At 47.4% G+C, this 25,971-nt stretch overlaps 1 protein-coding gene across 1 annotated transcript in view; it reads right to left on the bottom strand.

Annotated features, from left to right (window-relative positions):
• The window catches only part of epha6 (eph receptor A6), a 249,428-nt gene extending 224,317 nt beyond the window's left edge, over nucleotides 1-25,111 (bottom strand). Inside the window, exon 1 of the mRNA XM_046366591.1 lies at nucleotides 24,362-25,111. Coding sequence (XP_046222547.1) covers nucleotides 24,362-24,440 — 79 coding nt within the window. The 5' untranslated portion in view covers nucleotides 24,441-25,111. The remainder of the gene's footprint in view (nucleotides 1-24,361) is intronic.
• Nucleotides 25,112-25,971: the final 860 nt, after the last annotated feature.

The raw sequence follows: 25,971 nt of genomic DNA, 5'->3' as shown, positions 1-25,971 counted from the left end.
TCTTTCTACCTGTGCACCTACGTTGTAAACGTTGTCGTGACTTTACTTTCATTAATCTGATGACTTTTACTTATCTAATCAACTATGTTTAATTGTTACCAAACTAAATTAATTATGTAACAATTAACTCAATAGGAATTTGGGTCACCACGAGAGAGGTTGTTTAAAGATTCACCATCTCCCAAGTTAAACTAAAAAGGTCTTTACCTATCACATCCATAAAACATAAAACAGTCAACTTATGAATAATAACCCCATATCATAATTCTGAACAGTCGTAACCTCCTTGGATCTGCAAAAACCCCAGCCTTACTTATGATTCAGTACTACACACATTGGTTTAATTATTTATTTACTAGCTAACTAAATGGTAACACAGAACAAACATACACACTTGATACAATAGGAAAAGGTCCCTAGTGGACTGACACAATATGGTGGATTTTTACCCAATGACATGGAAAGGGAGAGAAAGAGAGACACTTATTGCTGATACATTTTAGAAAAACTATTCTCACAGTAATCATATAGTTTGCACACGAACCGCCGCCCATTTGGAGTAAGACCTCATGAATGTATTTACGTGTGAATGCTTTCGTTTGCCGTTTAACTCTGTCGAAACCAGTCCTTCTTAGAAAGGTTGTTGGCCTTTCCGCGGCACGCTTGTCAGGCTCTGATTGTCCAAAATGTGTCGTTGTTGTTCACTCTGGAAGATGCTACTAGTAGAATACGGTGATTTGAGAAGAGTAGTAGGGTGGTTTTCGCCAAATCGTGTTGGTATTCAGGGTTCAAACCACTCTGGACATGAACTTCAGCTCTACTCACCTCTCTGGTCTGGGAGGTGAGTTTATTTTCTTCACCTCATGTTGAGGTTCAAAGTTCCAACCATTTCAAACGTGTAGCTACCACTTCATGCTTTTCTGGTCTAATGTTAATTTCTTTACCAATCCTTTTATGCACTCTGAGAGACAAGGACAGTTCCGTCAGGCTGAGACGATCTTTGACCTCTCTCGGGGCGTGGCTAGTTACTGTGCACAGTTTATAGGAGACAATTTCTCTTATGGCTCCTAAAATCACATTCTTATCTTAACAAACATAGTTTCATGATTTTTATATTTCAAATAGAACATTAAGGATGGAGACTTCATACATGTAGTGAATATAATTTTTAAGTTAGTATATATTTATAACATTTTTAATGGCATCACAAAATAACAACCCATATGACATTAGTTTTCTATAGCTCACCACTGACCATTCCCCACGTTTTTAGTAATAGTAGTAATATTTTCCCAGTATTTGCTTTAGAACATGTTACAGTTTCGGCAGGAAACCTCTATGTAGACGAAGCACATTCCTCTGTGAGATTTTGAAGAGGGAGACCCTAGATCTCCTCTCCTTTTTTTTACGACAGGGTGTGAGCTGTCAAACCGGCCCAGTTCCCTCCTCCCCTCTTCTGTGGGTGAGAGAAAGTCAGGTTACTTTCATCCGTTGCCAAGCTGATCTGACATTCGGATTCTCACAGGACAGTCATGACAACTTTCATTCATAGGCTAGGTTGTAGCAACCTCATGATGGGTATAGGGAAAATGTGAGTATCATGTAGTTGCCTAAGCGTATTGGTGTTACATTGAGCTGGGTGAATGGAATATGAATGACAGTCATGCAATAGGCTGTAATAGAAGTAAGGCCATGCTCATAAAAAAGATCATCCTCACTCATCTTAAACATCATCGACCGACACTGTGTCATACCCTGGATTGCTCTGAATGGTATGAGCCTGTTTGCGTTATTGTGAAGAAAATGTTCCACAGAACACACGACATAAAATTAATGTTTCTCGGAATTGCCTTGTGAAAGCCTAACACTGTAAGATCATATTTTAGAACTTAGAACTCATGTTGACAATAGAACAAGCTTTCAAATTATGCCCACCTGACCCAGATTGCGATTTATCATGGGCCGCTTTTGGATTGCGTAAATAACAACAATTTTGTGATGGCGGGGATGCAGGGTTGGGTTTGAAACAAAACAATTACAGGTGTGCTTGCTCTAGGTCCTCAATGGCACAGCTAGGACAGCTCATAAAAGCACTTTTTAGTCGAAGACTCTTCTTTGAGTCATAAATCTGCATTGAAATGACTTACTGTAGGAACTGTGCAGACGTTGGAGAGGTGTGCGGAGACACCAGTTAGTTCTCTCACTCAAACCCTTGTCATTTTCTTGTCTTATGTTGCACCGAACCCACATTTTCCAGGAATATTCTTATCATGTTACTGAATGTATCCAGTCTTTTCAGATTTCATTAACAAATGCGGCGAAAAGTACAGTAAATGTAAAATGCACATAAAATCAAGTGTAATGTTTGGATTCAGTCTTGTGTCAGGTGACCTGTTGTCCTCAACTTTGGTCTAATAATTTCCCCATAATCTCAAACTCTTCCCTTTCAACCGTTACCATGCCTATGTGTACGATTTTCATATTTCTTCTGGAAGAAACATTTAAACTTTTCCCTATCCATATAGGCCAATTACCACGAGTGTAAATGGTTAACCTGTTTGGGCTAGGGGGCAGCATTTTCACTTTTGGATGAAAAGCGTGCCCAGAGTAAACTGCCTCCTACTCAAGTCCCAGATGCTAATATATGCATATTAATAGTATTATTGGATAGAAAACACACTCTGAAGTTTCTGAAACTGTTTGAATGATGTCTGTGAGTATAACAGATTTTTGGATATAAATATTTGTGTATTGTGTAACATGAAGTCCTATGAGTGTCATCTGATGAAGATCATCAAAGTTATTAATTGTATCTATATTTCTGCTTTTTGTGACAAATCTCTTTGGCTGGAAAAATCGCTGTGTTTTTCTGTGACTTGTAAAGCCACAGAAAAGCCTTTTTGAAAATCAGACACGGTGGCTGGATTAACGAGAATTGTATCTTTAAAATGGTGCCTAATACTTGTATGTTTGAGAAATTTGATTTATGAGATTTCTGTTGATTGAATTTGGCGCCCTGCAATTTCATTGGCTGTTGGCGATGGGTTCCGCTAGGTTAAACAAATTAAATGCTAGTCTCATCAGCCTTCCCTGAGTGCTCATTCACATATATGAAATAAAGAGATTGAAGTGGAGGATGAGGAGGAAATGGCAGAGGAGGAGTAGGAGTGGGGTATATCAGAACCTGTTGGGAACATATTGATGACATAGGAAGTCCAGCTGGGCTACTGTATATTAATGGTAACAATGGGACAGCATGATAATGGAAAAGCTGCTATGTACACAGCTTAGCTGTACTAAATGAAAGCTATACTATATGAAATGCAGCACTATACCGTATGCAGCAGAGTAGGGTAGGAGCAAAAGCCTGCACATCCAGTTCAGTATCTCTCCAGGAGGAGGGCTGGACACTTCATATGTACAGCATGTATAAGTGAAAGAATGTTCAAAACAAATCCTACTGCTGCTAATGAAATGTCAGTCTTTCAAGTAAAGAAATAACAACAAATAAACAGTTTATTCCTAACCTTTATAATACCAATATAGAAATGTCATAATATAAATACATACTGTACACATGACTGATATCACAAGGAAAAACACAGGACGACAATGTTACTGGAGAGCACAGAGCAAGAGAGAGAGAAGAAAGAGAAAAGAAAGAGGAGAGAAGAAAGAGAGAAGAGAGAGGACAGAGAGAGGAGAGGAGAGGGAGGGAAAGTGTGTGAGAGGAAGAGAAAGAGGAGAGAAGAAAGAGAGAAGAGAGAGGACAGAGAGAGGAAAGGAGAGGGAGGGAAAGTGTGTGAGAGGAGGTGTGTGAGAGGAAGAGAAAGAGGAGAGAAGAAAGAGAAGAGAGAGGACAGAGAGAGGAGAGGAGAGGAGAGGGAGGGAAAGTGTGTGAGAGGAGGTGTGTGAGAGGAAGAGAAAGAGGAGAGAAGAAAGAGAAGAGAGAGGACAGAGAGGAGAGGGAGGGAAAGTGTGTGAGAGGAGGTGTGTGAGAGGAAGAGAAAGAGGAGAGAAGAAAGAGAAGAGAGAGGACATAGAGAGGAGAGGGAGGGAAAGTGTGTGAGAGGAGGTGTGTGAGAGGAAGAGAAAGAGGAGAGAAGAAAGAGAAGAGAGAGGACAGAGAGAGGAGGAGAGGGAGGGAAAGTGTGTGAGAGGAAGAGAAAAAGAGGAGAGAAATGCTATGTCTTATGAGCACAACTTCCTAGGTGAACTCCTTCTCTTCATTTCTTTATTGTTCAGGGACAGGGTGATACCTCAATACACTGCAAAGCAATGAGCCTTAAGGGAAGCTCTATATAAATGCAAATAAAAACACAAAATAATGCAAATCTCATAATTTTTTCAAACTTTTTAACAGGAAGTTGTTTGTTAGTTCACAGCGAAAACACTGTAGTCTGGCAGCTAATTCATCAATAGTGGACTAAAAACCACTTTACCTTGCTGCTTGGCCTTGCTTTTTCTACACACTACGCAAACAGAGCTTTGTTTGCGGCCCACTCTGCATAGTTCTACGTACATTGTGCGGCTGAATTTTTGGAACGGACCTTGTATGATGCTCCGTCACTATTTGTGTAGCGTATGTAGTGCCATTAATTAACAGTGTTGATGGACACTATTATAACGGGCTGGTCAACAGGAGAACAACTGGGGACAGGACTAATTACGCTAGGAATCAATTCCTTCCTAACCACTGGCACGGTTTGTGTGTGTGTGTGTGTATGTAGAAAATCTATTTCTCATTCAGTGTAACTCTATACTTAACCACTGGCCTTATTCATCACACTTTCTCTCAACCCTATGTAACAGTATAATTTTAAACCGCCCCCTCGCCCATACCCGGGCGCGAACCAGGGACCTTCTGCACACATCAACAACAGTCACCCACGAAGCATCGTTACCCATCGCTCCACAAAAGCCGCGGCCCTTGCAGAGCAAGGGGAACTACTACTTCAAGGTCTCAGAGCAAGTGACGTAACCGATTGAAACGCTATTTAGTGCACACCGCTAACTAAGCTAGCCGTTTCACATCCGTTACACTCACCCCCCTTTGGACCTTCCTCCTTTTTCCGCAGCAACCAGTAATCCGGGTCAACAGCATCAATGTAACAGAATAACTTTACGTCCGTCCCCCTCGCCCATACCCGGGCGCGAACCAGGGACCTTCTGCACACATCAACAACAGACACCCTCGAAGCATCGTTACCCATCGCTCCACAAAAGCCGCAGCCCTTGCAGGGCAAAGGGAACTACTACTTCAAGGTCTCAGATCAAGTGACGTAACCGATTGAAACGCTATTTAGCGCACACCGCTAACTAAGCTAGCCGTTTCACATCCGTTACACCTACAATGATCTCAATCCCATCTCAGTGTTACCACAAACCGACTGCTCTTAGCTTTGCCTGGTCTGACTGGTAGCTGTTGAAAGCCAGGCCTTGAATTTTATGATTCTATTCTCCCCTGAGGCCTATCCAGCATGTGCCATGTACTACACCAGGGAAGATGGTAGCGCTAAGCTGGATAATGGCATAGGAGTTCAAGATTTTATTCATAAATGTTTGGAATGTTTTATTCCCCTCTCCTGTACAGTTATGCATTATGAAAATATGTTAATGTGTGTTTCTGCGTGTAAGTGCGCCTGTCTGTGTCTGCGTGTCATTTATTTGTGTGTGTGTGTGTGTGTGTGTGTGTGTGTGTGTGTGTGTGTGTGTGTGTGTGTGTGTGTGTGTGTGTGTGTGTGTGTGTGTGTGTGTGTGTGTGTGTGTGTGTGTGTGTGTGTGTGTGTGTGTGTGTGTGTGTGTGTGTGTGTGTGTGTGTGTGTGTTTTATAACAGCCTCTCTCTCGGTGTAGTGTAGTTTATTCCCAGTAGCCAGTGGGACCTGGAAGACCCTGCCTAGAGCAGCAGTGTTCCCAGAGGACTTCTAGTGGGGTATTAATAGAACATTACAGGGCTTTCTTATGAATCTGTTTCATAGCATGGAAACGCTGATCCCTTGGGCCTGTCTGCTAAACCAGGTGTGTGGAGTGACATTAGTGGATCCGTCTTGGATCACTTTGCCATCCATAACCATTAATCAGTTAACCCTCACCTTAACCATTCACTTTGGAAGTGAATGTCAGCTGTAGAAGAACATTTTGAGAGATGAAAAGAGACGTGGGGAAATTGATTTGGTCGTATAAACAAATCTCTGATCAAATGATAGGAAGTGAGTATCTACAGCACAGACAAGCTGACAGGAGTATCTACAGCACAGACAAGCTGACAGGAGTATCTACAGCACAGACAAGCTGACGGGAGTATCTACAGCTGACAGGAGTATCTACAGCTGACAGGAGTATCTACAGCACAGACAAGCTGACGGGAGTATCTACAGCACAGACAAGCTGACAGGAGTATCTACAGCACAGACAAGCTGACAGGAGTATCTACAGCACAGACAAGCTGACAGGAGTATCTACAGCACAGACAAGCTGACAGGAGTATCTACAGCACAGACAAGCTGACGGGAGTATCTACAGCTGACAGGAGTATCTTCAGCACAGACAAGCTGACAGTAGTATCTACAGCACAGACAAGCTGACAGGAGTATCTACAGCTGACAGGAGTATCTTCAGCACAGACAAGCTGACAGGAGTATCTACAGCTGACAGGAGTATCTACAGCACAGACAAGGTGACAGTTGAATCTACAGCACAGACAAGCTGACGGGAGTATCTACAGCTGACGGGAGTATCTACAGCTGACAGGAGTATCTACAGCACAGACAGGCTGACGGGAGTATCTACAGCACAGACAAGCTGACGGGAGTATCTACAGCTGACAGGAGTATCTACAGCTGACAGGAGTATCTACAGCAGACAGGAGTATCTACAGCAGACAGGAGTATCTACAGCAGACAGGAGTATCTACAGCAGACAGGAGTATCTACAGCAGACAGGAGTATCTACAGCAGACAGGATTATCTACAGCTGACAGGAGGATCTACAGCTGACAGGAGTATCTTCAGCACAGACAAGCTGACAGGAGTATCTACAGCTGACAGGAGTATCTACAGCACAGACAAGCTGACAGGAATATCTACAGCTGACAGGAGTATCTACAGCACAGACAGGCTGACGGGAGTATCTACAGCACAGACAAGCTGACAGGAGTATCTACAGCTGACAGGAGTATCTACAGCTGACAGGAGTATCTACAGCTGACAGGAGTATCTACAGCAGACAGGAGAATCTACAGCTGACGGGAGTATCTACAGCACAGACAGGCTGACGGGAGTATCTACAGCTGACGGGAGTATCTACAGCTGACGGGAGTATCTACAGCTGACGGGAGTATCTACAGCACAGATAAGCTGACGGGAGTATCTACAGCACAGACAAGCTGACGGGAGTATCTACAGCACAGACAAGCTGACAGGAGTATCTACAGCACACACAAGCTGACAGGAGTATCTACAGCACACACAAGCTGACGGGAGTATCTACAGCACAGACAAGCTGACAGGAGCATCGACAGCTGACAGGAGTATCTACAGCACAGACAAGCTGACAGGAGTATCTACAGCACAGACAAGCTGATGGGAGTATCTACAGCACAGACAAGCTGACGGGAGTATCTACAGCACAGACAGGCTGACAGGAGTATCTACAGCACAGATAAGCTGACAGGAGTATCTACAGCTGACGGGAGTATCTACAGCACAGACAAGCTGACGGGAGTATCTACAGCTGACGGGAGCATCTACAGCTGACGGGAGCATCTACAGCTGACGGGAGCATCTACAGCTGACGGGAGCATCTACAGCTGACGGGAGCATCTACAGCTGACGGGAGCATCTACAGCTGACGGGAGCGTCTACAGCTGACGGGAGCGTCTACAGCTGACAGGAGCATCTACAGCTGACAGGAGCATCTACAGCTGACAGGAGTATCTACAGCACAGACAGGCTGACGGGAGTATCTACAGCACAGACAGGCTGACGGGAGTATCTACAGCACAGACAAGCTGACAGGAGTATCTACAGCACAGACAAGCTGACAGGAGTATCTACAGCACAGACAAGCTGACAGGAGTATCTACAGCTGACGGGAGTATCTACAGCACAGACAAGCTGACAGCAGTATCTACAGCACAGACAGGCTGACGGGAGTATCTACAGTTGACGGGAGTATCTACAGCTGACAGGAGTATCTTCAGCACAGACAAGCTGACAGGAGTATCTACAGCTGACAGGAGTATCTACAGCACAGACAAGGTGACAGTTGAATCTACAGCACAGACAAGCTGACGGGAGTATCTACAGCTGACGGGAGTATCTACAGCTGACAGGAGTATCTACAGCACAGACAGGCTGACGGGAGTATCTACAGCACAGACAAGCTGACGGGAGTATCTACAGCTGACAGGAGTATCTACAGCTGACAGGAGTATCTACAGCAGACAGGAGTATCTACAGCAGACAGGAGTATCTACAGCAGACAGGAGTATCTACAGCAGACAGGATTATCTACAGCTGACAGGAGGATCTACAGCTGACAGGAGTATCTTCAGCACAGACAAGCTGACAGGAGTATCTACAGCTGACAGGAGTATCTACAGCACAGACAAGCTGACAGGAATATCTACAGCTGACAGGAGTATCTACAGCACAGACAGGCTGACGGGAGTATCTACAGCACAGACAAGCTGACAGGAGTATCTACAGCTGACAGGAGTATCTACAGCTGACAGGAGTATCTACAGCTGACAGGAGTATCTACAGCAGACAGGAGAATCTACAGCTGACGGGAGTATCTACAGCACAGACAGGCTGACGGGAGTATCTACAGCTGACGGGAGTATCTACAGCTGACGGGAGTATCTACAGCTGACGGGAGTATCTACAGCTGACGGGAGTATCTACAGCACAGATAAGCTGACGGGAGTATCTACAGCACAGACAAGCTGACGGGAGTATCTACAGCACAGACAAGCTGACAGGAGTATCTACAGCACAGACAAGCTGACAGGAATATCTACAGCTGACAGGAGTATCTACAGCACAGACAGGCTGACGGGAGTATCTACAGCACAGACAAGCTGACAGGAGTATCTACAGCTGACAGGAGTATCTACAGCTGACAGGAGTATCTACAGCTGACAGGAGTATCTACAGCAGACAGGAGAATCTACAGCTGACGGGAGTATCTACAGCACAGACAGGCTGACGGGAGTATCTACAGCTGACGGGAGTATCTACAGCTGACGGGAGTATCTACAGCTGACGGGAGTATCTACAGCACAGATAAGCTGACGGGAGTATCTACAGCACAGACAAGCTGACGGGAGTATCTACAGCACAGACAAGCTGACAGGAGTATCTACAGCACACACAAGCTGACAGGAGTATCTACAGCACACACAAGCTGACGGGAGTATCTACAGCACAGACAAGCTGACAGGAGCATCGACAGCTGACAGGAGTATCTACAGCACAGACAAGCTGACAGGAGTATCTACAGCACAGACAGGCTGACAGGAGTATCTACAGCACAGATAAGCTGACAGGAGTATCTACAGTACAGATAAGCTGACGGGAGTATCTACAGCACAGACAAGCTGACGGGAGTATCTACAGCACAGACAGGCTGACAGGAGTATCTACAGCACAGATAAGCTGACAGGAGTATCTACAGTACAGATAAGCTGACGGGAGTATCTACAGCACAGACAAGCTGACGGGAGTATCTACAGCACAGACAAGCTGACAGGAGTATCTACAGCTGACGGGAGTATCTACAGCACAGACAAGCTGACAGCAGTATCTACAGCACAGACAGGCTGACGGGAGTATCTACAGCTGACGGGAGTATCTACAGCTGACGGGAGCATCTACAGCTGACGGGAGCATCTACAGCTGACGGGAGCATCTACAGCTGACGGGAGCATCTACAGCTGACGGGAGCATCTACAGCTGACGGGAGCATCTACAGCTGACGGGAGCATCTACAGCTGACGGGAGCATCTACAGCTGACGGGAGCATCTACAGCTGACGGGAGCATCTACAGCTGACAGGAGCATCTACAGCTGACAGGAGCATCTACAGCTGACAGGAGCATCTACAGCTGACAGGAGCATCTACAGCTGACAGGAGTATCTACAGCACAGACAGGCTGACGGGAGTATCTACAGCACAGACAGGCTGACGGGAGTATCTACAGCACAGACAAGCTGACAGGAGTATCTACAGCACAGACAAGCTGACAGGAGTATCTACAGCACAGACAAGCTGACAGGAGTATCTACAGCTGACGGGAGTATCTACAGCACAGACAAGCTGACAGCAGTATCTACAGCACAGACAGGCTGACGGGAGTATCTACAGCTGACGGGAGTATCTACAGCTGACGGGAGTATCTACAGCTGACGGGAGTATCTACAGCACAGACAGGCTGACGGGAGTATCTACAGCTGACGGGAGTATCTACAGCTGACGGGAGTATCTACAGCTAACAGGAGTATCTACAGCTGACAGGAGTATCTACAGCACAGACAGGCTGAAGGGAGTATCTAAAGCACAGATAAACTGACGGGAGTATCTACAGCACAGATAAACTGACGGGAGTATCTACAGCACAGATAGACTGACGGGAGTATCTACAGCACAGACAAGGTGACGGGAGTATCTACAGCACAGACAAGCTGACAGGAGTATCTACAGCTGACAGGAGTATCTACAGCACAGACAAGCTGACGGGAGTATCTACAGCACAGACAAGCTGACGGGAGTATCTACAGCACAGACAAGCTGACGGGAGTATCTACAGCACAGACAAGCTGACGACAAGCTGACGGGAGTATCTACAGCACAGACAAGCTGACGGGAGTATCTACAGCACAGACAAGCTGACGGGAGTATCTACAGCACAGACAAGCTGACGGGAGTATCTACAGCTGACAGGAGCATCTTCAGCACAGACAAGCTGACAGGAGTATCTACAGCACACACAAGCTGACAGGAGTATCTACAGCACAGACAAGCTGACAGGAGTATCTACAGCACAGACAAGGTGACAGGAGTATCTACAGCACAGACAAGCTGACGGGAGTATCTACAGCTGACAGGAGTATCTACAGCACAGACAAGCTGACAGGAGTATCTACAGCACATACAAGGTGACAGGAGTATCTACAGCACAGACAAGCTGACGGGAGTATCTACAGCTGACAGGAGTATCTACAGCACAGACAAGCTGACGGGAGTATCTACAGCTGACAGGAGTATCTACAGCTGACAGGAGTATCTAAAGCTGATGGGAGTATCTACAGCTGACGGGAGTATCTACAGCTGACGGGAGTATCTACAGCTGACGGGAGTATCTACAGCTGACGGGAGTATCTACAGCACAGACAAGCTGACAGGAGTATCTACAGCACACACAAGCTGACAGGAGTATCTACAGCACACACAAGCTGACGGGAGTATCTACAGCTGACGGGAGTATCTACAGCTGACGGGAGTATCTACAGCTGACGGGAGTATCTACAGCACAGACAAGCTGACAGGAGTATCTACAGCACACACAAGCTGACAGGAGTATCTACAGCACACACAAGCTGACGGGAGTATCTACAGCACAGACAAGCTGACAGGAGCATCGACAGCTGACAGGAGTATCTACAGCACAGACAAGCTGACAGGAGTATCTACAGCACAGACAAGCTGACGGGAGTATCTACAGCACAGACAGGCTGACGGGAGTATCTACAGCACAGACAGGCTGACGGGAGTATCTACAGCACAGATAGGCTGACGGGAGTATCTACAGTACAGATAAGCTGATGGGAGTATCTACAGCACAGACAAGCTGACGGGAGTATCTACAGCACAGACAAGCTGACAGGAGTATCTACAGCTGACGGGAGTATCTACAGCACAGACAAGCTGACAGCAGTATCTACAGCACAGACAGGCTGACGGGAGTATCTACAGCTGATGGGAGTATCTACAGCTGACGGGAGTATCTACAGCTGACGGGAGCATCTACAGCTGACGGGAGCATCTACAGCTGACGGGAGCATCTACAGCTGACGGGAGCGTCTACAGCTGACGGGAGCGTCTACAGCTGACGGGAGCATCTACAGCTGACAGGAGCATCTACAGCTGACAGGAGTATCTACAGCACAGACAGGCTGACGGGAGTATCTACAGCACAGACAGACTGACGGGAGTATCTACAGCACAGACAAGCTGACGGGAGTATCTACAGCACAGACAAGCTGACAGGAGTATCTACAGCACAGACAAGCTGACAGGAGTATCTACAGCACAGACAAGCTGACAGGAGTATCTACAGCACAGACAAGCTGACGGGAGTATCTACAGCACAGACAAGCTGACAGGGCAGTATCTACAGCACAGAAAGGCTGACGGGAGTATCTACAGTTGACGGGAGTATCTACAGCTGACGGGAGTATCTACAGCTGACGGGAGTATCTACAGCACAGACAGGCTGACGGGAGTATCTACAGCTGACGGGAGTATCTACAGCTGACGGGAGTATCTACAGCTGACGGGAGTATCTACAGCTGACGGGAGTATCTACAGCTGACAGGAGTATCTACAGCACAGACAGGCTGACGGGAGTATCTAAAGCACAGATAAACTGACGGGAGTATCTACAGCACAGATAAACTGACGGGAGTATCTACAGCACAGATAGACTGACGGGAGTATCTACAGCACAGACAAGCTGACAGGAGTATCTACAGCTGACAGGAGTATCTACAGCACAGACAAGCTGACGGGAGTATCTACAGCACAGACAAGCTGACGGGAGTATCTACAGCACAGACAAGCTGACGGGAGTATCTACAGCACAGACAAGCTGACGGGAGTATCTACAGCACAGACAAGCTGGCGGGAGTATCTACAGCACAGACAAGCTGACGGGAGTATCTACAGCACAGACAAGCTGACGGGAGTATCTACAGCACAGACAAGCTGACGGGAGTATCTACAGCACAGACAAGCTGACGGGAGTATCTACAGCACAGACAAGCTGACGGGAGTATCTACAGCTGACAGGAGCATCTTCAGCACAGACAAGCTGACAGGAGTATCTACAGCACACACAAGCTGACAGGAGTATCTACAGCACAGACAAGCTGACAGGAGTATCTACAGCGCAGACAAGGTGACAGGAGTATCTACAGCACAGACAAGGTGACAGGAGTATCTACAGCACAGACAAGCTGACGGGAGTATCTACAGCTGACAGGAGTATCTACAGCACAGACAAGCTGACGGGAGTATCTACAGCTGACGGGAGTATCTACAGCTGACGGGAGTATCTACAGCTGACGGGAGTATCTACAGCTGACGGGAGTATCTACAGCTGACGGGAGTATCTACAGCTGACGGGAGTATCTACAGCTGACGGGAGTATCTACAGCTGACGGGAGTATCTACAGCTGACGGGAGTATCTACAACTGACGGGAGTATCTACAGCTGACGGGAGTATCTACAGCTGACGGGAGTATCTACAGCACAGACAGGCTGACGGGAGTATCTACAGCACAGACAAGCTGACAGGAGTATCTACAGCTGACAGGAGTATCTACAGCTGACGGGAGTATCTACAGCACAGACAAGCTGACAGGAGTATCTACAGCTGACAGGAGTATCTACAGCACAGACAAGCTGACAGGAGTATCTACAGCACAGACAGCACGGGAGTATCACAGCTGACGGGAGTATCTACAGCACAGACAAGCTGACGGGAGTATCTACAGCACAGACAAGCTGACGGGAGTATCTACAGCACAGCACAGATCACAGCACAGACAAGCTGGAGTATCTACAGCACAGACAAGCTGACGGGAGTATCTACAGCACAGACAAGCTGACGGGAGTATCTACAGCACAGACAAGCTGACGGGAGTATCTACAGCACAGACAAGCTGACGGGAGTATCTACAGCACAGACAAGCTGACGGGAGTATCTACAGCACAGACAAGCTGACAGGAGTATCTACAGCTGACAGGAGTATCTACAGCACAGACAAGCTGACGGGAGTATCTACAGCACAGACAAGCTGACGGGAGTATCTACAGCACAGACAAGCTGACGGGAGTATCTACAGCACAGACAAGCTGACGGGAGTATCTACAGCACAGACAAGCTGACGGGAGTATCTACAGCACAGACAAGCTGACGGGAGTATCTACAGCACAGACAAGCTGACGGGTATCTACAGCAGTAGTATCTACAGCACAGACAAGCTGACGGGAGTATCTACAGCACAGACAAGCTGACTGGGAGTATCTACAGCACAGACAAGCTGACGGGAGTATCTACAGCACAGACAAGCTGACGGGAGTATCTACAGCACAGACAAGCTGACGGGAGTATCTACAGCACAGACAAGCTGACGGGAGTATCTACAGCTGACAGGAGCATCTTCAGCACAGACAAGCTGACAGGAGTATCTACAGCACACACAAGCTGACGGGAGTATCTACAGCACAGACAAGCTGACGGGAGTATCTACAGCACAGACAAGCTGACGGGAGTATCTACAGCACAGACAAGCTGACAGGAGTATCTACAGCTGACGGGAGTATCTACAGCTGACGGGAGCATCTACAGCTGACGGGAGCATCTACAGCTGACGGGAGCATCTACAGCTGACGGGAGCATCTACAGCTGACGCGAGCATCTACAGCTGACAGGAGCATCTACAGCTGACAGGAGCATCTACAGCTGACAGGAGCATCTACAGCTGACAGGAGCATCTACAGCTGACAGGAGCATCTACAGCTGACAGGAGTATCTACAGCACAGACAGGCTGACGGGAGTATCTACAGCACAGATAAGCTGACGGGAGTATCTACAATACAGACAAGCTGACAGGAGTATCTACAGCACAGACAAGCTGACAGGAGTATCTACAGCACAGACAAGCTGACAGGAGTATCTACAGCTGACGGGAGTATCTACAGCTGACGGGAGTATCTACAGCTGACGGGAGTATCTACAGCTGACGGGAGTATCTACAGCTGACGGGAGTATCTACAGCTGACGGGAGTATCTACAGCTGACGGGAGTATCTACAGCGCAGACAGGCTGACGGGAGTATCTTCAGCACAGACAAGCTGACAGGAGTATCTACAGCACAGACAGGCTGACGGGAGTATCTACAGCTGACGGGAGTATCTACAGCTGACGGGAGTATCTACAGCTGACGGGAGTATCTACAGCTGACGGGAGTATCTACAGCTGACAGGAGTATCTACAGCTGACGGGAGTATCTACAGCTGACGGGAGTATCTACAGCACAGACAGGCTGACGGGAGTATCTACAGCTGACGGGAGTATCTACAGCTGACGGGAGTATCTACAGCTGACGGGAGTATCTACAGCTGACGGGAGTATCTACAGCTGACGGGAGTATCTACAGCACAGACAAGCTGACGGGAGTATCTTCAGCACAGACAAGCTGACAGGAGTATCTACAGCACAGACAGGCTGACGGGAGTATCTACAGCACAGATAAGCTGACGGGAGTATCTACAGCTGACAGGAGCATCTACAGCTGACAGGAGCATCTACAGCTGACGGGAGCATCTACAGCTGACGGGAGCATCTACAGCTGACAGGAGTATCTACAGCACAGACAGGCTGACGGGAGTATCTACAGCACAGATAAGCTGACGGGAGTATCTACAGCACAGACAAGCTGACAGGAGTATCTACAGCACAGACAAGCTGGCAGGAGTATCTACAGCTGACGGGAGTATCTACAGCACAGACAAGCTGACAGCAGTATCTACAGCACAGACAGGCTGACGGGAGTATCTACAGCTGACGGGAGTATCTACAGCTGACGGGAGTATCTACAGCTGACGGGAGTATCTACAGCTGACGGGAGTATCTACAGCACAGACAGGCTGACGGGAGTATCTACAGCACAGACAAGCTGACAGGAGTATCTACAGCTGACAGGAGTATCTACAGCTGACGGGAGTATCTACAGCACAGACAAGCTGACAGGAGTATCTACAGCTGACAGGAGTATCTACAGCACAGACAAGCTGACAGGAGTATCTACAGCACAGACAAGCTGACGGGAGTATCTACAGCACAGACAAGCTGACGGGAGTATCTACAGCACAGACAAGCTGACGGGAGTATCTACAGCACAGACAAGCTGACGGGAGTATCTACAGCACAGACAAGCTGACGGGAGTATCTACAGCACAGACAAGCTGACGGGAGTATCTACAGCACAGACAAGCTGACGGGAGTATCTACAGCACAGACAAGCTGACGGGAGTATCTACAGCACAGACAAGCTGACGGGAGTATCTACAGCACAGACAAGCTGACGGGAGTATCTACAGCACAGACAAGCTGACAGGAGTATCTACAGCTGACAGGAGTATCTACAGCACAGACAAGCTGACAGGAGTATCTACAGCACAGACAAGCTGACGGGAGTATCTACAGCACAGACAAGCTGACGGGAGTATCTACAGCACAGACAAGCTGACGGGAGTATCTACAGCACAGACAAGCTGACGGGAGTATCTACAGCACAGACAAGCTGACGGGAGTATCTACAGCACAGACAAGCTGACGGGAGTATCTACAGCACAGACAAGCTGACGGGAGTATCTACAGCTGACAGGAGCATCTTCAGCACAGACAAGCTGACAGGAGTATCTACAGCACACACAAGCTGACGGGAGTATCTACAGCACAGACAAGCTGACGGGAGTATCTACAGCACAGACAAGCTGACGGGAGTATCTACAGCACAGACAAGCTGACAGGAGTATCTACAGCTGACGGGAGTATCTACAGCTGACGGGAGTATCTACAGCTGACGGGAGCATCTACAGCTGACGGGAGCATCTACAGCTGACGGGAGCATCTACAGCTGACGGGAGCATCTACAGCTGACGGGAGCATCTACAGCTGACAGGAGCATCTACAGCTGACAGGAGCATCTACAGCTGACAGGAGCATCTACAGCTGACAGGAGCATCTACAGCTGACAGGAGCATCTACAGCTGACAGGAGTATCTACAGCACAGACCAGCTGACGGGAGTATCTACAGCACAGACAAGCTGACGGGAGTATCTACAGCACAGACAAGCTGACGGGAGTATCTACAGCACAGACAAGCTGACGGGAGTATCTACAGCACAGACAAGCTGACGGGAGTATCTACAGCACAGACAAGCTGACGGGAGTATCTACAGCACAGACAAGCTGACGGGAGTATCTACAGCACAGACAAGCTGACGGGAGTATCTACAGCACAGACAAGCTGACGGGAGTATCTACAGCACAGACAAGCTGACGGGAGTATCTACAGCACAGACAAGCTGACGGGAGATATCTACAGCACAGACAAGCTGACGGGAGTATCTACAGCTGACGGGAGTATCTACAGCACAGACCAGCTGACAGGAGTATCTACAGCACAGACAAGCTGACAGGAGTATCTACAGCACAGACAAGCTGACGGGAGTATCTACAGCACAGACAAGCTGACGGGAGTATCTACAGCACAGACAAGCTGACGGGAGTATCTACAGCACAGACAAGCTGACGGGAGTATCTACAGCACAGACAAGCTGACGGGATTATCTACAGCTGACAGGAGTATCTACAGCACAGACAAGCTGACGGGAGTATCTACAGCTGACGGGAGTATGTACAGCACAGACCAGCTGACGGGAGTATCTACAGCTGACGGGAGTATCTACAGCTGACGGGAGTATGTACAGCACAGACAAGCTGACGGGAGTATCTACAGCACAGACAGGCTGACGGGAGTATCTACAGAGCAGACAGGCTGACGGGAGTATCTACAGAGCAGACAGACTGACGGGAGTATCTACAGAGCAGACAGGCTGACGGGAGTATCTACAGAGCAGACAGGCTGACGGGAGTATCTACAGAGCAGACAGGCTGACGGGAGTATCTACAGAGCAGACAGGCTGACGGGAGTATCTACAGAGCAGACAGGCTGACGGGAGTATCTACAGAGCAGACAGGCTGACGGGAGTATCTACAGAGCAGACAGGCTGACGGGAGTATCTACAGAGCAGACAGGCTGACGGGAGTATCTACAGAGCAGACACAGTATCTACAGAGCAGACAGGCTGACGGGAGTATCTACAGAGCAGACAGGCTGACGGGAGTATCTACAGAGCAGACAGGCTGACGGGAGTATCTACAGAGCAGACAGGCTGACGGGAGTATCTACAGAGCAGACAGGCTGACGGGAGTATCTACAGAGCAGACAGGCTGACGGGAGAATCTACAGAGCAGACAGGCTGACGGGAGTATCTACAGAGCAGACAGGCTGACGGGAGTATCTACAGAGCAGACAGGCTGACGGGAGTATCTACAGAGCAGACAGGCTGACGGGAGTATCTACAGAGCAGACAGGCTGACGGGAGTATCTACAGAGCAGACAGGCTGACGGGAGTATCTACAGAGCAGACAGGCTGACGGGAGTATCTACAGAGCAGACAGGCTGACGGGAGTATCTACAGAGCAGACAGGCTGACGGGAGTATCTACAGAGCAGACAGGCTGACGGGAGTATCTACAGAGCAGACAGGCTGACGGGAGTATCTACAGAGCAGACAGGCTGACGGGAGTATCTACAGAGCAGACAGGCTGACGGGAGTATCTACAAGCACAGACAAGCTGACGGGAGTATCTACAGCACAGACAAGCTGACGGGAGTATCTACAGCACAGACAAGCTGACGGAAGTATCTACAGCACAGACAAGCTGACAGGAGTATCTACAGCTGACGGGAGTATCTACAACACAGACAAGCTGACGGGAGTATCTACAGCACAGACAAGCTGACAGGAGTATCTACAGCACAGACAAACTGACGGGAGTATCTACAGCTGACGGGAGTATCTACAGCTGACGGGAGTATCTACAGCTGACGGGAGTATCTACAGCTGACGGGAGTATCTACAGCACAGATAAGCTGACGGAAGTATCTACAGCACAGACAAGCTGACAGGAGTATCTACAGCTGACAGGAGTATCTTCAGCACAGACAAGCTGACGGGAGTATCTACAGCACAGACAAGCTGACGGGAGTATCTACAGCACAGACAAGCTGACAGGAGTATCTACAGCTGACGGGAGTATCTACAACACAGACAAGCTGACAGGAGTATCTACAGCTGACGGGAGTATCTACAACACAGACAAGCTGACAGGAGTATCTACAGCACAGACAAGCTGACGGGAGTATCTACAGCTGACAGGAGTATCTACAGCACAGACAAGCTGACGGAAGTATCTACAGCACAGACAAGCTGACAGGAGTATCTACAGCTGACGGGAGTATCTACAGCTGACGGGAGTATCTACAGCACAGAGCCTGACGGGAGTATCTACAGCACAGATAAGCTGACGGGAGTATCTACAGCACAGACAAGCTGACGGGAGTATCTACAGCACAGACAAGCTGACGGGAGTATCTACAGCACAGACAAGCTGACAGGAGTATCTACAGCACAGACAAGCTGACGGGAGTATCTACAGCTGACGGGAGTATCTACAGCACAGACAGGCTGACGGGAGTATCTACAGCTGACGGGAGTATCTACAGCTGACGGGAGTATCTACAGCACAGACAAGCTGACAGGAGTATCTACAGCTGACGGGAGTATCTACAGCACAGACAGGCTGACAGGAGTATCTACAGCTGACGGGAGTATCTACAGCACAGACAAGCTGACGGGAGTATCTACAGCACAGACAAGCTGACGGGAGTATCTACAGCACAGACAAGCTGACGGGAGTATCTACAGCACAGACAAGCTGACGGGAGTATCTACAACACAGACAAGCTGACGGGAGTATCTACAGCACAGACAAGCTGACGGGAGTATCTACAGCACAGACAAGCTGACAGGAGTGAGTATCTACGGCACAGACAAGCTGACAGGAGTATCTACAGCTGCCAGGAGTATCTTCAGCACAGACAAGCTGACAGGAGTATCTACAGCTGACAGGAGTATCTACAGCGCAGACAGGCTGACGGGAGTATCTACAGCTGACAGGAGTATCTACAGCACAGACAAGCTGACAGGAGTATCTACAGCTGACGGGAGTATCTACAACACAGACAGGCTAACAGGAGTATCTACAGCTAACAGGAGTATCTACAACACAGACAGGCTAACAGGAGTATCTACAGCTAACATGAGTATCTACAGCTGACAGGAGTATCTACAACACAGACAGGCTAACAGGAGTATCTACAGCTGACAGGAGTATCTACAACACAGACAGGCTAACAGGAGTATCTTCAGCGGACAGGAGTATATACAGTACAGACAGGCTAACAGGAGTATCTTCAGCTGACAGGAGTATATACAGTACAGACAGGCTAACAGGAGTATCTTCAGCTGACAGGCGTATCTACAGCTAACAGGAGTATCTACAACACAGACAGGCTAACAGGAGTATCTTCAGCTGACAGGAGTATATACAGTACAGACAGGCTAACAGGAGTATCTTCAGCTGACAGGAGTATATACAGTACAGACAGGCTAACAGCAGTATCTACAACTGACAGGAGTATCTACAACACAGACAGGCTAACAGGAGTATCTACAGCTGACAGGAGTATATACAGTACAGACAGGCTAACAGGAGTATCTTCAGCTGACAGGAGTATCTACAGCTAACAGGAGTATCTACAACACAGACAGGCTAACAGGAGTATCTACAGCTGACAGGAGTATCTACAACACAGACAGGCTAACAGGAGTATCTTCAGCTGACAGGAGTTTATACAGTACAGACAGGCTAACAGGAGTATCTTCAGCTGACAGGAGTATATACAGTACAGACAGGCTAACAGGAGTATCTTCAGCTGACAGGAGTATGTATATACAGTACAGACAGGCAAACAGGAGTATCTACAGCTGACAGGAGTATCTACAGCTAACAGGAGTATCTACAGCTGACAGGAGTATCTACAACACAGACAGGCTAACAGGAGTATCTTCAGCTGACAGGAGCATATACAGTACAGACAGGCTAACAGGAGTATCTTCAGCTGACAGGAGTATATACAGTACAGACAGGCTAACAGGAGTATCTTCAGCTGACAGGAGTATATACAGTACAGACAGGCTAACAGGAGTATCTTCAGCTGACAGGAGTATTTACAGTACAGATAAGCTGAGAGGTCGGGAGCCACTTTGCTCCTACTCCTTCAAGATAAATCAGAGAACTATTTAACATCTTAATGTCTGAACTGTGGCCAAGCAAGTCAGAAGTAGAAGCTAATTAGATCAGATATTAGCACCATGAGATACGTTAAGGTCTTTTAATGAGAATTTACCAAAGAGTAGCAGATGAAGCATTACTGTGAGGGACAGTTACAGTTGAGATTGGTCCAGAATAGAAAGGTTGTGTGCAGAATGCAGAGGCTTCATAACACGGTTTGACCCTGAATGACAGTTACACAACAGGCTTGACACAGGCAGGACAAAGAGACTTGTAGCAACCTTTCATTAGAGGGCCGTTCACTGACACATCAGGGTTGGATGGTCTGGTGTTAGAACAAGAGGAATGTACAGTATGTGTGTCAAACAGAGGAGAACTCTACCCATTCACTACCTGACCACATATCACTCCTCGACCCTAATCACTGAGCTCAGACCCGTTTATGGTATACCCTATCCAAACATTACCATTTCGGTCAATATTTCGGACAATGTTAAGTTAGTTTTCCATCTCCCGCCTTGATTCCATGCAGTGCCAGCTGCAGGTGGCGCCACTGAGACATACTTTGATGAATGCACTGACAACACAACTTTATCAAGGATGGGGTTTAGTAGTTTGGGATGGAGAACTGTCCTTATGGAGACAAACTGCTTAAATAAGATCAGATCAAATGGGAATTAAATGTCCTTGTGGGGATATTTGTCTTGTTTTAATGAGAGATTGGATGGGTGTCTGGGCCCAGCAGCATAGCAGAAGCCAGTGAACCATGGAATCTCCTGCCTCATTTAAAAGGATCAACACTTTAGTTTGGGGACATTGTACGACAATAGCACAGCAGTGAACTGAAATTATTCTCAGAATCTCTGCAATTTATTTAATTTAGCCAATCCTTATTAACTAAGCCCTACTACACAAACACTGCCAAGTTTCAGATCTCTATACAGTACTCACTGTTATTGTTCTTTCAGTGGGAGTTTTGCTGGCGCTGTATTGGATTTTTGGCAGCCTAGCTGTTCTGTAGCTCAGTTGGTAGAGCATGGCGCTTGTAACGCCAGGGTAGTGGGTTCGATCCCCGGGACCACCCATACATAGAATGTATGCACACATGACTGTAAGTCGCTTTGGATAAAAGCGTCTGCTAAATGGCATATATTATTATTATTATTATTATAAAACAAAGATAACTCTTTACATCCCCGCAGAACACCAGTTTTGGTGTGGGGGATTGTCTGACATGCTGCATTCAGCTTCTCCCAGCCAGGGAGGAGGACACTGATTGGTTTTCATTGTTCTCCTCTCAGCTGACATCAAGCCCAATTCTGCCTGTGAAATCCCCAATCTACGGCGCTCGGCTTCACCCGGTTCAAAGCAATATACAACATTTGACACATGGGTTTTAAAAGCATAATGCCGTTTGTCTAGCAGAGTAAAAACAACATTGTAGAACTGTATTCTGATGAAGTGTGACATGTCTTAAGGACTCTAATCCAACTACAACAGGTGAGAAACACACATCCATCTGGATGCCACAAATATACTCAGGCACACTCAAACACCTACCCACACACACAACCCCACTCAGGCACACTCAAACACCTACCCACACACACAGCCCCACTCAGGCACACTCAAACACCTACCCCCCCCCCCCCCACACACACACACACAGCCCCACTCAGGCACACCCAAACAGCCCCACTCAGGCACACCCAAATACACACACAGCCCCACTCAGGCACACCCAAACACCCACCCACACAGCCCCACTCAGGCACCCCCACCCCCACACAGTGCATAGAAATGGTTTCAGCAGCACCAACAGATGCTGGATGCATCCTAATACAACACCCCAGAAGTCAATGTGAGAGACACCATAGGGCTGACTGGAAAGCTGACACACCACTCATCAACTCAATCATCATTCAATCTGTGACAGCAGCAGAAACACACACTGGGGCTTTTATGTAGCACCTGCCTGGGTGAAGAGGAAGTAGCTTCCCTTTTATTGAACTGGGAGAACAATAACATATAACCTAGGGGCCACATCCCTGTGGCCCCTGTGGAATCAATAGGACTATTTTAAACCTGTGGGATAGCGCGCGCACACACACACACACACACACACACACACACACACACACACACCTGAGCTTCTATAACCACATTCAGCAGCTGAGCAGAGACAAAGACAACATCATATCAACAGAGAAAGTAAATAGATTCACCTCTAAAGGCAACCAAAGGGTGATTTCATTATATGGTGTGATTCATATTGGGTTTGCAGTAATGCAGCAGGTCAGTGTAGCAGAATGGAACAGTAATGGGATCCAAAAGCCTGCTGAGGGCTCAATTCACCTGAGACAATCAATCTGCCTGGACCAAGGAATCTGTATAGTTTAAGGTATAGTATGGCCTCAAATAAATGTTTAACCTCAGTCTCTACTAAATTAAATCATAGCCACTGCTTTTACAAATAACTGGGCTTATTTTTGACTGGATAAGTATTGTCAATTTGTGAATCTCATGTGAAACCATGTGTTGTTCTTGTAATTGAAGGACGTAGATAAGCAGCCTAACTGATTTGCCACCCCAGGTTATCAACTTCTCACCGTCCTGTCTGCGTCCTTTGCGCAGAACAAAAGGGCTCTGTGCGTTATTTACGGTTAGGTTGTGGTCCTCCCAGTCTTTTTTCCAACACAAGATGAACGGTTGATTAGTCGTCAGTTCATTGATTCAAAATCAAACTGCGTGCTATTTTCAAGCTATTATAAACGCAGACACGCATTTGAAAAAACACGCGTGCTGGTCTCGATGAAGAATGTAGGGCTACGGACTTATGTATTGACCGTGCCTAATGTAGGCTGACATTAAGTGTATATATAGGCTATTGATCATCTGTAATCTTTGATTTAGGCTACTGTGTTCTGGCTACATTTTGGCGCGGGTGGAATGAGGAAAGCAATCTGCGACACACGTTTCACAAGTGTGACAGCTTTTATCCGATAAATAAATACGTCTAATTAAGGATAATATTAAACTTTTAAGTGTTCTCCAAAGTTAGGCTCAGATAAAATCTCTCACCTTGATTGCCGTGGCTGGAAGGAGTGAAGACAATCCGCAGAAAGAGGAAAACGAGGCAGAGTTTTTCTCCTAAAGTCATTGCTGTACCATCCACAGGCTGCCCAGCACCGCGCCGAGCAGGAGACTATCCAAGAGAAGAAACCTGGTCACGAAGTGCCTTTAGATTCCAAGCGAAGCGTCTTTCCTCTCCCCAGACCCTCCTCACACCCAGTCCCCGCTGAAAAGCGCTGACAGACGGCTGTACTGGAAGAAATCCGTCGCATGACCCGGCGGAGAGCTGAGGAAGGTTGGTGAAGTTCACACCGCGGCAGAAACTAACATCAAGAATAAATGTAGGCTCACAGTATTCATAGCAATGCTCAACGACTAAATACTAGATCATGAAAACTTTGCGTTCCGCGTCGGAGCCTGCTGTATTTCACTGTTTTGACAGTGAATTAGACATCTAATCAAATATTCCCCCTCAGCTGCATTATCTTATTTGCTAGTTTCATCCAAGTGCATGCGTGATTCCTTCATGGGGGAAATAGAAGACGCCAGGATGTGGTTCGTGACCGAAAGTTCCGAACTTCAAGTGGCGCGGTGTCAGTGTAAGCACGCGTAGTGCCTCTGTAGCCCGTTCTGTGCCAGCATGTACTGACTGCTGCAGCAGACAACGGTAAAACTCCCGTTAACGACAGAGTGGAGAGAAAGACAGCATCTGTGCAGGGCGCCCGGCGCTAGAGGGTGTTAGCTGACAACACAACGGCAGTGTGCATGGCAGCCAGCAAATTGTGTGTGTTATCCAGCTGGGCATCAGCATTTCTTCAGATTATCGATGGCCAGTGTTGTTACTGCTATTCCAGGTAGACTTGGATTGCAAATGATCTTTATGGAATTAATTTTAATATGCAATATAATGTGAAGTTTAGGCCTATCCTAAATGGCGAATAAATATATATATTCCCCCATTTTAAAAGAGATTAGCTATGCCTAGGCCTACAACCTTTTCACATTTGCGAAATCAATTTAGAAGGTCAGAGTACTAATTTTCACAGTAGGTTACTTTAATGTAGGCTTACCATAAATGTAGAGTAAAAGTGACTTCAAGATGAAGGTGACTTCAAGTTTCTAATTTAAATTGTTAATTTGGAAAACATTGAATGTATGTTGCCCCTAGACCTAGGTTCAGTTTAGTGTTTCCCCCTAATGGTTAATATTAAGCTTTGTGGTGGTGAGCTGATCCTATTTATTTGTTTTATTTAACTAGGCATGTTAGTTAAGAACAAACTCTTATTTACAATGACAGCCTACCCCGTCCCTACCCTAACAACGCTGGACCAATTGTGCGCCGCCCTATGGGACTCCCAATCACGGCTGGTTGTGGTACAGCCTGGAATCGAACCAGGGTCTGTAGTGACGCCTCTAGCACTGAGATGCAGTGACTGCGCCACACGGGAGCCCTCATCCTAAATCTGTTCCTACAGACAACTTCCATCCAGTGGCTCTAAAATAGTGCCATTCCGGCCAGCAACAATGTCAGCCAAGTCCACAGAAGGTCTTCATCCCGTCACGATGGATGCCTCGTGGAGTAAATTAGCAAACTGCTCCTTGCTTCGTGGGGTTAAACA

The sequence above is a fragment of the Oncorhynchus gorbuscha genome, linkage group LG01 (genome assembly GCF_021184085.1).
Source record: "Oncorhynchus gorbuscha isolate QuinsamMale2020 ecotype Even-year linkage group LG01, OgorEven_v1.0, whole genome shotgun sequence".
NCBI classification, from domain to species: domain Eukaryota; kingdom Metazoa; phylum Chordata; class Actinopteri; order Salmoniformes; family Salmonidae; genus Oncorhynchus; species Oncorhynchus gorbuscha.
Note: the sequence above shows the minus strand (reverse complement) of the source record. Positions and strands in the feature narration are given on the sequence as shown.